At 41.6% G+C, this 13443-nt stretch overlaps 1 protein-coding gene across 2 annotated transcripts in view; it reads left to right on the top strand.

Moving 5' to 3' along the window:
- The first annotated feature begins 276 nt into the window (after positions 1 to 276).
- Positions 277 to 13443, top strand: part of ATAD5 (ATPase family AAA domain containing 5) — a 44092-nt gene continuing 30925 nt past the window's right edge. For both annotated transcript variants that reach the window (XM_039252124.1, XM_039252118.1), the window contains exons 1-5: positions 277 to 648; positions 4127 to 6033; positions 6824 to 6932; positions 10340 to 10504; positions 13149 to 13275. In XM_039252124.1, coding sequence (XP_039108055.1) covers positions 583 to 648; positions 4127 to 6033; positions 6824 to 6932; positions 10340 to 10504; positions 13149 to 13275 — 2374 coding nt within the window. In that variant the 5' untranslated portion in view covers positions 277 to 582. The remainder of the gene's footprint in view (positions 649 to 4126; positions 6034 to 6823; positions 6933 to 10339; positions 10505 to 13148; positions 13276 to 13443) is intronic.

The raw sequence follows: 13443 nt of genomic DNA, 5'->3' as shown, positions 1-13443 counted from the left end.
GTTTTAATTCTGTGACCAACGGACTTTAGTCAAATCACGTCTTCATCCGTGAAACGGGGAGTGAGAAGCACGCCGCTGGGTTGAAAACCCTGGGTGAGAACAACCCCTCCTCCTGCGGTTTCGCTCTAGAGGTATTTTGGCCCTCTCTGTTTACCGTCCGCGCAGCCTCCAGAAGCAATCCTAAGCTCCGCCCCCTGCGCTCCGGACGGCGCGAAAACCCAATTGACAAGAATTCCCTCCGAAGCCCGCGGGTCCGGTCGGCGTTCGGCCTGCTTTCCCAGCCGGGGTCGCGGTCCCAGGCGCTTAGCCTGGGGCGCCTGTGTCGAGGGCACCCTGCGCTCGCCGGCCGCGCCCCGGGTTCCTCGCTGCCCGCGCTTTCTTACCGCCTCTTCCCGCGTTCGACTCGGCTGAGCTGGGCCCAGCCTCGGCGACCGCTCCAGGCGGGTGGGCGCGGGGGAGCCGGAGACGGACCCCAGGGCCCGGCTGCTGCCTCTTCGGGGGCCGGCCGCCTCCATGGCCTCCGGGCTGGCGGGGCCCGGCCGCTCGACGCCGTAGGAGCCGGCATTCCGGGAGGCAGGGAGCATGGTGGGGGTCCTGGCCATGGCGGCGGCAGCTGCTCCCCCTCCGGTGAAGGACTACGAGATTGAGGTGAGCTAGAGAATCTCCGTCTTGTAGCAAGTGGGTGAAAGCGATCCCAACTTTGGACCCGGGAGGGGAAACCCCAGCAGTGACATTGTGTACGACAATTGCTGGAGTGTGTCGCTTCCTAAAGTCGTGATAGGTACTGACAAACATCGAGATTGTGAGATGATTGCGGGGCCAGGAAAGTCGGGATTTTAAAGATACCGCGACCAGTCCCCAGGTCCTGAGGCGTTGGTGGAACTTGATGTTTTGGACTGGTGAAATGTCGCAGAGGATGCCAGGACCAAGTCTGGGTTCATGGTAAGGAATCAGAACTTGAGCGTTGGAAAGATCTCTAAGTTCAAGTAGTGTATCCGTTTGCCTGTTGTAGGATGACTGCCTATATGGTCACTACAGGAATCCAGCAAAGTAATTAAAAATCAGTTTTTCTTGACTCCAGAGCTTAAAATACTGCAGTTAGAAGTCCCAGCGTGGATTGCTGTTATTCTTATGTATTCACCAAATTTCAGCAAAATGCAGTAAGTAGTAGTTATATAGGCACTCTAATGCCATCAAGTAATGGAGTGGCATCTCAAGCTCGCATTCTAACCGAAATGTGCACACTGGTGTCCTTGAACTGAGCCAAAATGTATGTTTACTTATTTAACTAGGACTCTCTCTTAGTTTTTGGAATTGAGTAACTTTTGTCCATTTGTCTCTTGTTGTTATGCTGCTACTTGTTTGCTAAATCAAGGCAGTTGCTCAGCTTTCTCGTTTGTGAAGAAGGACTTTTGGTACTTGAATGAGACACTTCTTGATTTTTGTGTGGTCAGTTTATCAAGTGTTGCATTAAGGTTTTTGCTTTTGGTGCCCTGCTTCGCCTATTACGCAGTAATGATACTTACCATTTAGTATTGCAAAGGTGAGGGCCTTGCACACATATTTTGGTTAATATCCACCTTGTGCTGAGGTATCATTACCTGTATAATTAGAAAGTTAAAAGTAATATGCATAAGGTCCCATGGTAGTAGATATCAGAGCCAGCACTTGAACTTAAATCTGCCTGACTTCATGGCCTATGGCATAGTGCCTTTGACATCGTGTCAGGGTAATATAATAATACTGACAACTCATTATTAGCATTTTCTTCTGATGTGTTTGCCATTTCATTTTAACATACAAAATTTTATTTTTTTTTAATTTTTTTTTTTAATGTTTTATTTATTTCTAGGAGAGAGAGAGAGACAGACAGTGTGAGCAGGGGAGGGTCAGGGAGAGAGGGAGTCACAGACTGAAACAGGGTGCAGGCTTTGAGCTGGCAGTCAGCACAGAGCCCGACGTGGGGCCCGAACCCACGAACCGCGAGATCATGACCTAAGCGAAAGTCGGACGCTTAACCGACTAAGCCACCCAGGCGCCCCTTAACATACAAAATTTTAATCTGTAATTTATTTTGCCTCATATTTAACCAAATGGTTAGAAATTTGTCCCAATACCATTTATTAAGTCCTTCTTTGCTCACTAGCTTGAATACTACTGTTCTCATATGCCAAGTTCTTAAGTAGATACTTATTTCTTTTCCTGGTTGTCTCTTTCTTTTTTGTTTTTTCGTTAAAATTTTTTTTTAAAATTTTTATAAGGTTTATTTGTGTGTGTGTGTGAGAGAGAGACAGAGTTCTAGTGGGAGAGGGGCAGAGAGAGAGGGAATCCAAAACAGGCTCCAGGCTCTGACCTGTCAGCACACAGCCTGACTCGGGGCTGAACTCACAAACTGAGAGATCATGACTTGAGCTGAAGCTGGATGCTTAACCAACTGAGCCACCCAGGCACCCCTAAAAAAAATTTTTTTTTAACGTTTATTTATTTTGAGAAAGAGAGACAGAGCGTGTGCAGGAATGGGTCAGAGAGAGGGAGACACAGAATCCGAAGGAGGGTCCAGGCTCTGAGCTGGTCAGAGGTCTTAGAGGTCTGTGCTCTGAGGCAGCACAGCAGCACAGAACCCATCACAGGGCTTGAACTCCTAAACCATGAGATCATGACCTGAGCCGGAGTCTGACAGTCAACTGACTGAGTCACCCAGGCCCTCTTCTTCTTCTTCTTTTTTTTTTTTTTCCCTTTTTTAATGTTTATTTATTTTGAGGGAGAGAGAGAGCCCATGCTCAAGGAAAGGAGGGGTAGAGAGGAAGGGGGAGAGAGAGAATCCCAAGCAGGCACTGTCAGTGCAGAGCCTCGGTCACATAGAGATCACACCCCATCACACAGGAGAGCCTGACTTGAGCCAAAATCAGGAGTCAGATGCTTAACTGACTGAGCCACCCAGGCTCCCCCATGCCTTTTTTTTAAAAAAGTAATCTTTGTATTAAACGTGGGGCTCAAACTCATGACCCCAAGAGCAAAAGTTGCATGCTTCACCGACTGAACCAGCCAGGTGCCCCTAGCACTATGCTTTTAATGATGATAGCTTTGTGATACTTCTTTTTTCCTTAATGTTTATTTATTAGAGAGAGAGAGAGAGAGAGAGCGCGAGCGCACAAGCAGGGGAGGAACAGGGAAGGAAGGAGACACAGAATCCCAAACAGGGTCCAGGCTCTGACTGGCAGCACAGAACCTGATGTAGGGGCTCGAACCCATGAAGTGTGAGAGATCATGACCGGAGCCGAAGTTGGACGCTCAACTAACTGAGCCACCTAGGCTTCCCTGTTTTGTGATACAGTTTAATTTTCTAGAAGTGTAATTCCCCCATTTGTTACTTATTTTTTAAAGAGTTTGTTTGATTAATTAATTTATTTTTAATGTGTATTTTTGCGAGGGGGGGGTGGGAGGGGCAGAAAGAGAAAGCAGGCTCTGAAGCAGGCTCCAAGCTCTGAGCTGTCAGCACAGAGCCCAATGCAGGTCTCGAACTCATGGACCATAAGCTCATGACCTGAACCCAAGTTGGACTTTTAACTGACTGAGCCACTCAGGAGCCCCAAGATTTTTTTTTTATTTGTGGCAGGTGTCCTTCATAATTTTTACTTGATTAGTAAATTTTAGGATGCTAGGTTTGTTCACTGTTTCTCAGTAACTGGATAATTTGTTTTTAACTAAAAAAGTAAAACGGGAATGGAGTTAATATTTGTAAAGGTGCTACCATGTAGACTTCACATATTTTTATGTAATCATTACAGATTTTGTGGGGTAGGTGGTAGTATTCAAAGGTTGTAAACAGAGGCCAACAGAAATTAACGCATTTGTTACGTAATTATAGTGGCCTTGAAACTTTTTTCAAGTATAGTACGTATAAAGTAAAATACACAAATGATAAGTATATGGCTTGTCATGTGATATTGAGATTTGAAGGTAGGTTTAATTTTAAAGTTCTCTTTTCTAATATATATCATGTTTGTTACCTAACAGAGCCTCCCTATTTTATCCAATTAGGTAAAATATTAGGTCCATGTTTAAAATTTATGTTTTGTATTATCTTGCTTGACATAAATGCTTTCTTTTTCTTTTAAATTGATAGGCATGCAAAAAGCGAAGGAAAGATGATGACCGATCTTCCTGCGAAACAATTACAAAATATTTATCACCAATAGGGAAGACTGGAGACTGTGTTTTCTCTCCACCCAAATCCAGTAATATCCTAAATTATTTTAGAAAGACTTCCCCCACAAATGAGAAGACACAATCTGCGAAAGAATGCAAGACAAAGTCATCGGCACCATTGCCTGCCGACAGTGGCAAAGACTGTAAAACACCCTTAGAAGTGTTCTCACATATAGAGTTTAAGAAGAGAGGAAAGCGAGTTAATTTGTCTCATCGACTAAATAATATTAAAGCTGCAAATGAATCTCCAATTGAAATTAATAGCGACGATAGCAAAGAAGACTCCAATCTAAATAACGATTTTGTGGAAAGTAGCACTTCTGTGTCACTCTGCAAGAAACGTGTAGAGGTACTTGCAGAAAATATTCAGGATATCAAAAAACAGCCAAGCGCTCGGACCTCCACAAAAAAAAGCTCTAAGAAAGTAAATCCTAAGCAAGGAGTCACAAAAAATGATTGCCAAAAAATGAGGAAAAGGAAGCACAGAGATATAATAGATCTGTCTGAAAGCTTACCATTGGCAGAAGAACTAAATCTACAAAAAGATACTAAAGACCAGAAGCAGAGAATGCCTTTCGTAGCTGATGAGATGGAGAATCCTGCAAATGGTGCAGACTCAAGGGGTGAGATAGCTAATCCGGCCTGCTTAAATGATAGGACAATAACTGTCTCCTACGAGGAATTTTTAAAAAGTCACAAGGAAGATAAAGTAGACCTGCCAGACTCTACAGTGGCAATTTGCATTCCCTCTGAAACTGTTGAAGATCTAGTCAAAAGTGGTTGTATGAGTGACCCAGAAACCTGTGAAATTTCCCAACACGTGCGCTCGAAGACAGTGACCGTCCTTGCACAAGTTCACCCCATCCCCCCCAAAAAGACCAGGAAAATACCCTCAATTTTCTTGAAACAAAAGCAGCTGGAAACGGAAAGTAGCCTGTCTGATCCTGAGAACGAACAGACGGTTCAGAAAAGAAAATCTAACGTCGTTATACAGGAGGAAGAATTAGAATTGGCAGTGTTGGAAGCTGGAAGTTCCGAAGCCGCAAAGCCGAAATGCACTCTAGAAGAAAGACAACAGTTTATGAAAGCGTTTAGGCAGCCAGCGTCCGATGTGCTTAAAAATGGGGTGCGAAAGTCTTCAGATAAGCAGAAAGAGCTCAATGAAAAATCTTTGCATGATGAGGGAAGAGACAGTAATTCTAAAAAAGTCATGGACCATCCTAATATTCAAATAATTTCAAATTATGGCAATTCACAGTCGCATCCTGACAAAGGAACTCTCCCTAAGGAGAGAAATAAAAAGCTGAAGAAAAAGGGTAAGAAAATGTTAGATACTGATGCTACTCCAGGTGAAAGCAGACAGGGAAACACTCAAAAGAAAGGAACAGTTTTTTCCTTTAAAGGAAAACAGAATCAAAATAGGCTTAGAAGGAGTTTAAGACAAAAGAAAACAGAGGTTTTCAAAAACACATTATTTAACAGTGAAAATCTTGATTGTGAAGATTTAGCAAATGACCCTCTAAAGATTTCCTCTCCGTGTAACAAGAAGTCTTCAAGAAAAACCAGCGTACCCGTGAAGGATAAGGTTATACGTTCTAAAGCCGAAACTGAAGACAGCTTGGAAAATGTTTCCACACCCAAGTCAAGCAGAAGATCTGTAAGAACTAGCAGCACCCCTATCGCAATAGTCATTAGAGGGACTGATTCTGAAGATGATAGTCCAGTAAAGGCTTCCACTCCCAAAACAGCCAACTTACCAGAAAAGCATAGCTTATATACGGCAGAACTAATAACAGTATCTTCTGACTCAGAGAGCCCTATTAGGTAAAGTTTTGTTTTTGTTCTGAAGTTCTAAGTATTCTCCATATATTAGTTGAGAAGGAAAATGCTTGAAGCACTAGAGAGTACTACTTTTTCTAGAACACCTGATTGCTAAGGAACAGAACAGTTTCAGAAATGCTGCTCATTTTTTCACATTTAAATTCAGGCATGATTTCAGAAGAATTCTAGATGTATTTGATTTATTTTTTTAATGTTTGTTTTTGAGGGGGGAGAGGCAGAAGAGGGGGGACAGAGGATCCCAAGCAGGCTCTGCCCTGACAGCAGCGAGCCCCATGTGGGGCTCAGACTCCCAAACCATGAGATCATGACCTGAGCTGAAGTCAGAAGCTTAACTGACTGAGCCACCCAGGCACCCCCTAGATGTATTTTAGATGAGTTCTAACTTTTACTCATAGTTGCTAATCCCTTGAAAAAAGATTTTTCAAGTCTGAATTCTGTGGATCTAGTAAGCATGAGATTAAAAATAAGTCAGAGCTTTATTTCTTGGGAGACTCAGCCATATACTGTTAGGTATATACTTGTATGCTGGTTTTGATCAATGGAAGAGTGATCTTAAGAGGTAATTTTACGATTTCTAAAAGGAAACAGTCTGTATTTTCTAAGAGGTTAGCTTTGACTTTGGCTTACTTTCAATCAGTAGTTTGAAACTAATGGGGGGTATTTTGTTTTTAAGAACTGTCCATAAATTGGAGCCCTAGGTGGTTCTTTTCGATACTTATTTAAAATTTTTACACATAATCTTAAAATGCTTGAATATCTTTTTTATTCCCAGAATGAAATTCACCAGAATTAGTACTCCCAAAAAATCTAAGAAAAAATCTAAGAAAAGGTGTGAAAAATCTGAAGCAACTGATGGAGATTTTACATCTCAGACTAGAAAGGTAATTGAAATATTAGGGTACTCTGTTTCCTGAAACAACTACTATTAGAAATAATGTGCCAAAAGAATATTCACATATTTTATAGATTGGTTATATTAACTACAGCCATATGTTATTACTCACTATTATTCTGTTCCTCTGGTTAGTTTATTAAGTGGTCAACATACCTTAATTGTGAGATGAAAGCAATTGATAAGGGTGGTATAATTTACTTAGAGAAAGTTTCCTTGGTAAGAGTTACATCGTAATCATTTTCCTTAAGGCTGCTTATAGGTCATGATTGAATTTTTGGTTTATTTCTATAGATCAGAGGCTAAAAAGTGGGATCTGTAACTCTGGGACAGGTCTGAAAACGCTTGTACTGTTGACATTTGGGGCTGGATAATTCATTGTTATAGGGGACTCGTGCATTGTAGGATGTTTAGCAATAACTTGGGCCTCTACCCACAAATAAAGAGGAGCTGTCCAGCTCTCCTGGTTATGACAGACAAAAATGTCTCCACACATTGGAAATACCCCTGGGAAGGAAAAAAAAGAATTGCACATCACCCTCTGCACATCACTCCCCTGTTGAAAGCCCTTACCCTAAAGGGAGAGGTAGGATATATAAGAATAATTCAGCTGCTTTTACAAAATAATCTGCTTATCCACACCTTGAGAGAATTGGATTCTCTCCAGGGCCTAGGTGCAGGTATGTGTGTGTTCACAAAGCCTGGAAGGTGATTCTGATGTAATCCTTGGGTGAATACCACTGTTACAGAACGTTGTTACCTCTTTTGTTGTTACTAAACAGCTGTCATTTTTTTTTTTTTGACTGCTTATCACATTCCAGGCACTATGCTTAGTACTCATAACGTAAATATTTAACCCTGTTTTCAAGGACAGTGGAGCCAAAGGAGGTGAGAACATTTTTAAGAGTGGATGAAGTGGTGTGCAGTGGAAGCCACATTGGGTGGCTGGCACTGGAGGCTGACAAACAGGGAGAAAGTGGGGTGCCTTCAGGAACGAAGTTCCCAACATAGTCAGGAGTAACCGAGTTAAGGCTGGGAAGACTCTCTTTGAGGTGATAGGATTATTGATGGTTTTAATTTTATTTTTCTGTTTTCTGTGTAAACATGAACTTTTAAAAATTATTTATTTATTTTTTTGAGAGCAAGAGAGCAAGAGCTGGGGAGAGGGGCCGAGGGAGAGAGAATCTTAAGCAGACACCACACCACGCCCAGCTCAGAGCCTGACATGGGGCTCGATCTCACGACCACAAGATCACGGCCTGAGCCAAAATGAAGAGTCAGACACTTAACCAATTGAGCCACCCAGGCGCCCCTATAAACATGAGCCTTTAAAAACTTTTGTCAGGAAAAAAAAACTATTAGGGAAAAAAAAAAACTGATTTCAGATTACAGCAGAATTACTTGCCAAAATATGTCTTTGTATGCTTTTTTCACATTCACTAAAACATAGTTTTTGTGTAAGTTTATTTCAGTAATTGAGTTATTCCTTTAAATTTAGGTGGATTATTTTGAATACAAACTTGAAGATCCATCAGCCTGCCAAAAATTTTGCTAGTAGAACAGCAGAAATCTATCACTCTACTATACAGAAGCAAATCTTTGTTTTCCTAACCTTCTTACATATATTTTGAATCTCCATGCCTATGCTTTTCAGTAGTTTTTAAAAAACATTTCGAGGGGTGCCTGGATGGCTCAGTTGGTTGAGTGTCTGACTTTGGCTCAGGTCACGATATTGCAGTTCATGAGTTCGAGCTCTGCGTCGGCGTCTGTGCTGACAGCTTGGAGCCTGGAGCTTGCTTCCAAATCTGTTAATTCTTCTCTCTTTGCCCCTCTACTGCTCATACTCTGTCTCTCAAAAAATAAATAAATGGTGAAAAATTTATCTACTTCTAGTCTCTAGGGGTAACACACTTAAAAAATTTTTTTTAATGTTTATTTTTGAGAGAGAGAGAGAGCGACAGAGCATGAGCGAGGGAGGGGCAGAGAGAGAGAGGGAGACACAGAATCCAAAGCAGGCTTTAGGCTTCGAGCTGTCAGCACAGAACCTGACGTGGGGCTCGAACCCACGAACTGTGAGATCATGTTGTGAGTAGAAGTCGGACACTTAATCAACAGAGCCACCCAGGCACCCCAAGGGGTAACCCACTTTTAATAGTTACATTAAAACTATTAATGTCCTAGGCTTTTTCCTACGATTAAATAGGTATATGTCACTTTTAAAAGGAATTTATAATGTGAACTGTTGTGCAACTTGCTTTGTGGATGTCTTTAAATATAAAACCTATAGAACTCAGAATATAGAAAGCACATTGTCTGGAAGGTAACATTTAAAGGCATCAGATCACTTAGTACATCAATGGCAAAGTCAGGTCTGAAGGCCAGGTTCTTATCTAGTGCTCTTTTCCATACTTACTATCTTTTCAGCCTCTCTCCAGTGGATTCACTCTAAAGGTGACTAAAATCACAGCGTAGATGCCGTGAAGATGGTGGGGACGTAACCAACAGTTCTCATTCACACGGACATTTAATACAGACATCTCTGGGTGTTTCTCATGAATGTAATTATATTTTTCTGAAGAAATTTCCAGTTAGAAATAAAGGTAGACACATTACACTAAACATATTGATTACACTAGACACACTGTAATTTAATTTCCTTTGGAAGATTTAAGTAACTATTTCTTTGTCTTTTATTTAATATGATTTATGATTATCGTTTTATATATATTTAAGGGATTTATTTACTTGCTTATTTATTTATTTATTAAAAGTTTATTAGAGCTGGGAAGGGGCAGAGAAAGAGGGAGAGAGAGAGAATCCTAAGCAGGCCCCATGCTGTCAGCGCAGGGCCTGACTTGGGGCTCCATATCACGAACCATGAGATCATGACCTGAGCTGAAGTCAACAGTTGGATGCTTAACCAACTGAGCCGCTCAGGCGTCCCTGGATTTTGTTTTTTAGAACAGTTTTAGGTTTACATAACTGAGTGGGAGACACAGAGATTTCCCATATATCTCCTGTACCGCACATGCATAGCCGCCCACATTATCAGTATCAGAATAGTACATTTGTTATAATTGATGAACCTGCATCGACACATTTGATGATCACCCAGAGTCCCTAGTTTACATTAAGGTTCACTCTTGATGCCGTACATTTTATGAGTTTAGATAAAGATATAGTGACATGTACCCATCGTCCTAGTATCATATGTATAGTATCGTATCACTGCCTTAAGAACCGTCTGTGCTCTGCCTGTTCATCCCTGACCCACTTGACTCCTGGCAACCACTAACCTTTTTTACTGTCTCCAAAGTCTTGCCTTTTATAATTATTTTTCTATTATTATTTATAAAATGTTTGCCACTGACCTAAATATTTCAAATTTTTGTTTAGGCAAGTAGTGCTTCAAAAAGTGTGTCGAAAGCAAAACAGCTGATTGAAAAAGCAAAAGCTTTGCACATTAGTAGGTCAAAAACTACTGAAGAAATAGTGACACCCTTGAGACGTTCATCTAGACATCAGACGCTTCCTGAAAGGAAAGAATTGTCAGAAGCAGCAGTAAGTATTAGAAATACTTATTGGTGTGAGTCGTGTCCAGTTCTGCGTGGAGTAGGAGGAGGAAGCCATATAAAGTTATAGGTAGAATTGTAAGATACCCTGAGGTTGTGGAAAGAATATCATTTACATTTCTGTTTTAAAAGCTTTTTGGGGCGCCTGGGTGGCTCAGTCGGTTGGGCGTCCGACTTTGGCTCAGGTCATTATCTCGTGGTTTGTGGGTTTGAGCCGTGCAGTGGGCTCTGTGCCGACAGCTCAGAGCCTGGAGCCTGCTTCGGATTCTGTGTCTCCCTCTCTCTCTGCCCCTCCCCTGTTCACGCTCTGTCTCACTCTCTCTCAAAAATAAATAAAGATTAAAAAAAATTTTTTTAAATAAATAAAAGCTTTTCGCTCCTTTTGCCTACGGGATATAGTCTGCATCCTCATCATGGCTTTTGAGATCCTTCATCGGCTGAATTAGCTCTTCCCTTTCCTCCTTCCACACACTTTTTGTTCTAGTCACGCTATATTATTCCTTTCTCCCCAAATGGTGCAGGCGTTACTTTTTCCACTTTGTAGTCTCAGCTTGAAATGCATAAACCAAGTATTCTCTTCTACCTGAGGAATTCCTACTCAAACATTAAGTCCTGCTAAATGCCGCCCCCTCTCTTTTGTATGTATGTATGTCTGTTTATTTTTGAGAGGGCAAGTGGGAAAGGGGCAGAGAGGAGGGGGGACAGAGGATTCAAAGCAGGCTCTGCGCTGACAGCAGTGAGCGCGATGCAGGGCTCGAACTCACGAACCATGAATTCTTGACCTGAGCCGAAAGTCTGATGCTCAGCTAACTGAGCCCCTGCCTCTTTTTTTAAAACCTAGCTTTATTATAGAGATATAGGTCACAGACCATGCACTTCACTATTTAAAGTCCACAGTTCATTGGCTTTTAATATATTTACAGAGTTGTGACTCCATCACCACAATTGTAAAATGTTTCATTACCAACAGGAACTCCCATTTCCCTTAGCTATATCACTTCCCAGTCTCACCTCCCCCAGCTCCAGCCAACCACTAATCTACTTTCTGTTTCTTTTTTTTTTAAATAATTTTTATTTATTTCTAGGAGAGAGAGAAACAGCGTGAGCAGGGGAGGGTCAGAGAGAGAGGGAGACACAGACTCGGAAACAGGCTCCAGGCTCCGAGCTGGCAGTCAGCACAGAGCCCGACGCGGGGCTTGAACCCACAAACCGCAAGATCATGACCTAAGCGAAAGTCGGATGCTTAACCGACTAAGCCACCCAGGCGCCCCTCTACTTTCTGTTTCTATAGATTTGCCTATTCTGGACATTTCATGTAAATGGTATCATATAATATATGGCCTTTTGTGCCCGGCCTCTTTCACTCATCATGGTGTTTTCAGTGTTCATTGATATTGTAGCATCAATATTTCATTTATTTTTTATTGCTAAATGATACTCCTTTGTATGGATATACCACATTTGTTTTTACCTGTTCATCAGTTGATAGACATTCAGGTTGTTTCCACTTTTTGACTATTAGGAATATTGCTGCCAACATTCTCATACCTCCTCTTGAAAGCTTTACAGATGCCTTCAAGACAGGTAGTTTCCTTCCCTATATGTACTTTACTTCTGTGCTTTTTGTATTTTAGTTAATATTGCTCTCAACATACCGTGTTATGATTGAACTTGCTCTCCCTCTGTCTCCTAACTCCCGGTGTAACCTTAAACCCAACTCTTGTTGCATTTGTCTGTGTCTGCTATGTTGCCTGACACATGGTGGATGCTCAGTAGATGTGTACTGACCACATGAGAGCATATCAGACTGTATCTACTACCTTTATAGGATGGATAGCTCTTAAAGAGGGGAGCTAGAATTTGTATAGCTCAGTCATATTGACTCTCTTGTCTGGAATAAAGTCTGTTGGTTGCTTCTTTAAAAACGAAAACCCTTGGGGCGCCCGGGTGGCTTAGTCGGTTAAGCGTCCGACTTGCGCTCAGGTCATGATCTCGCAGTTCGTGGGTTCGAGCCCCGCGCCGGGCTCTGTGCTGACTGCCATCTCAGAGCCTGGAGCCTGTTTCAGAGTCTGTGACTCTCTCTCTCTCTGACCCTCCCCTGCTCACGCTGTCTCTCTCTCTCTCTCTTCTCCTGGAAATAAATAAAACATTAAAAAAAAAATTAAAAACGAAAACCCATGCTAATAGTAAATCCACTCTTTGATATGTGAACTTGAATGCTATAGCACAGGCTATTGTCATTTACAACATGTATTGTTTCTGTATCAATCAGGTAGTGTCTAATGAAGAGGTGTGTGGAGCTGCTAATGTAATTAGCTTACCTCTGGCTTCTAGCACTGTTACCCTTTCAAATTTTTTTTTAATATTTTTATTTATTTCTAGGAGAGAGATAGAGAGCGTGAGCAGGGGAGGGTCAGAGAGAGAGGGAGACACAGACTCTGAAATAGGCTCCAGGCTCTGAGCTGGCAGTCAGCACAGAGCCTGACGCGGGGCTCGAACCCACGAACCGCGATATCATGACCTGAGCGAGGATGCTTAACCGACTAAGCCACCCAGGCGCCCCAACCCTTTCAAATTTTTAAAACCTCAATTGTATAACATTCTGTAAAAATGTTTTTCTTATTCTGTCTTAGGACTCTGTAATAATAATAGATTCAGATCTTACTTCTCTAAAGCAACCTGAGAAAAATCAGAAGAAACTTCAGTGTCTGAATGATGTGCTAGGAAAAAAACTTAACAAGAATCCTAAAAATGTACCAGGTATTTAGATCTGATAATGTTTATGACGAATATTAGAATGCTTTGGAGGGATTAAATAGCTGAATGCTGTTATTTTAATTCAATTTCTTGTCTTCTAAAATCTGAACTTTCAATTATATTACATAATTCTATTTTAATATGTTGTAATGTAGTGAAGAATTTTATAAA

Source organism: Hyaena hyaena, unplaced genomic scaffold (assembly GCF_003009895.1).
Source record: "Hyaena hyaena isolate Hyena2069 unplaced genomic scaffold, ASM300989v1 scaffold_10, whole genome shotgun sequence".
Classification (NCBI taxonomy): domain Eukaryota; kingdom Metazoa; phylum Chordata; class Mammalia; order Carnivora; family Hyaenidae; genus Hyaena; species Hyaena hyaena.
This window is presented reverse-complemented; position numbering and strand designations above follow the sequence as displayed.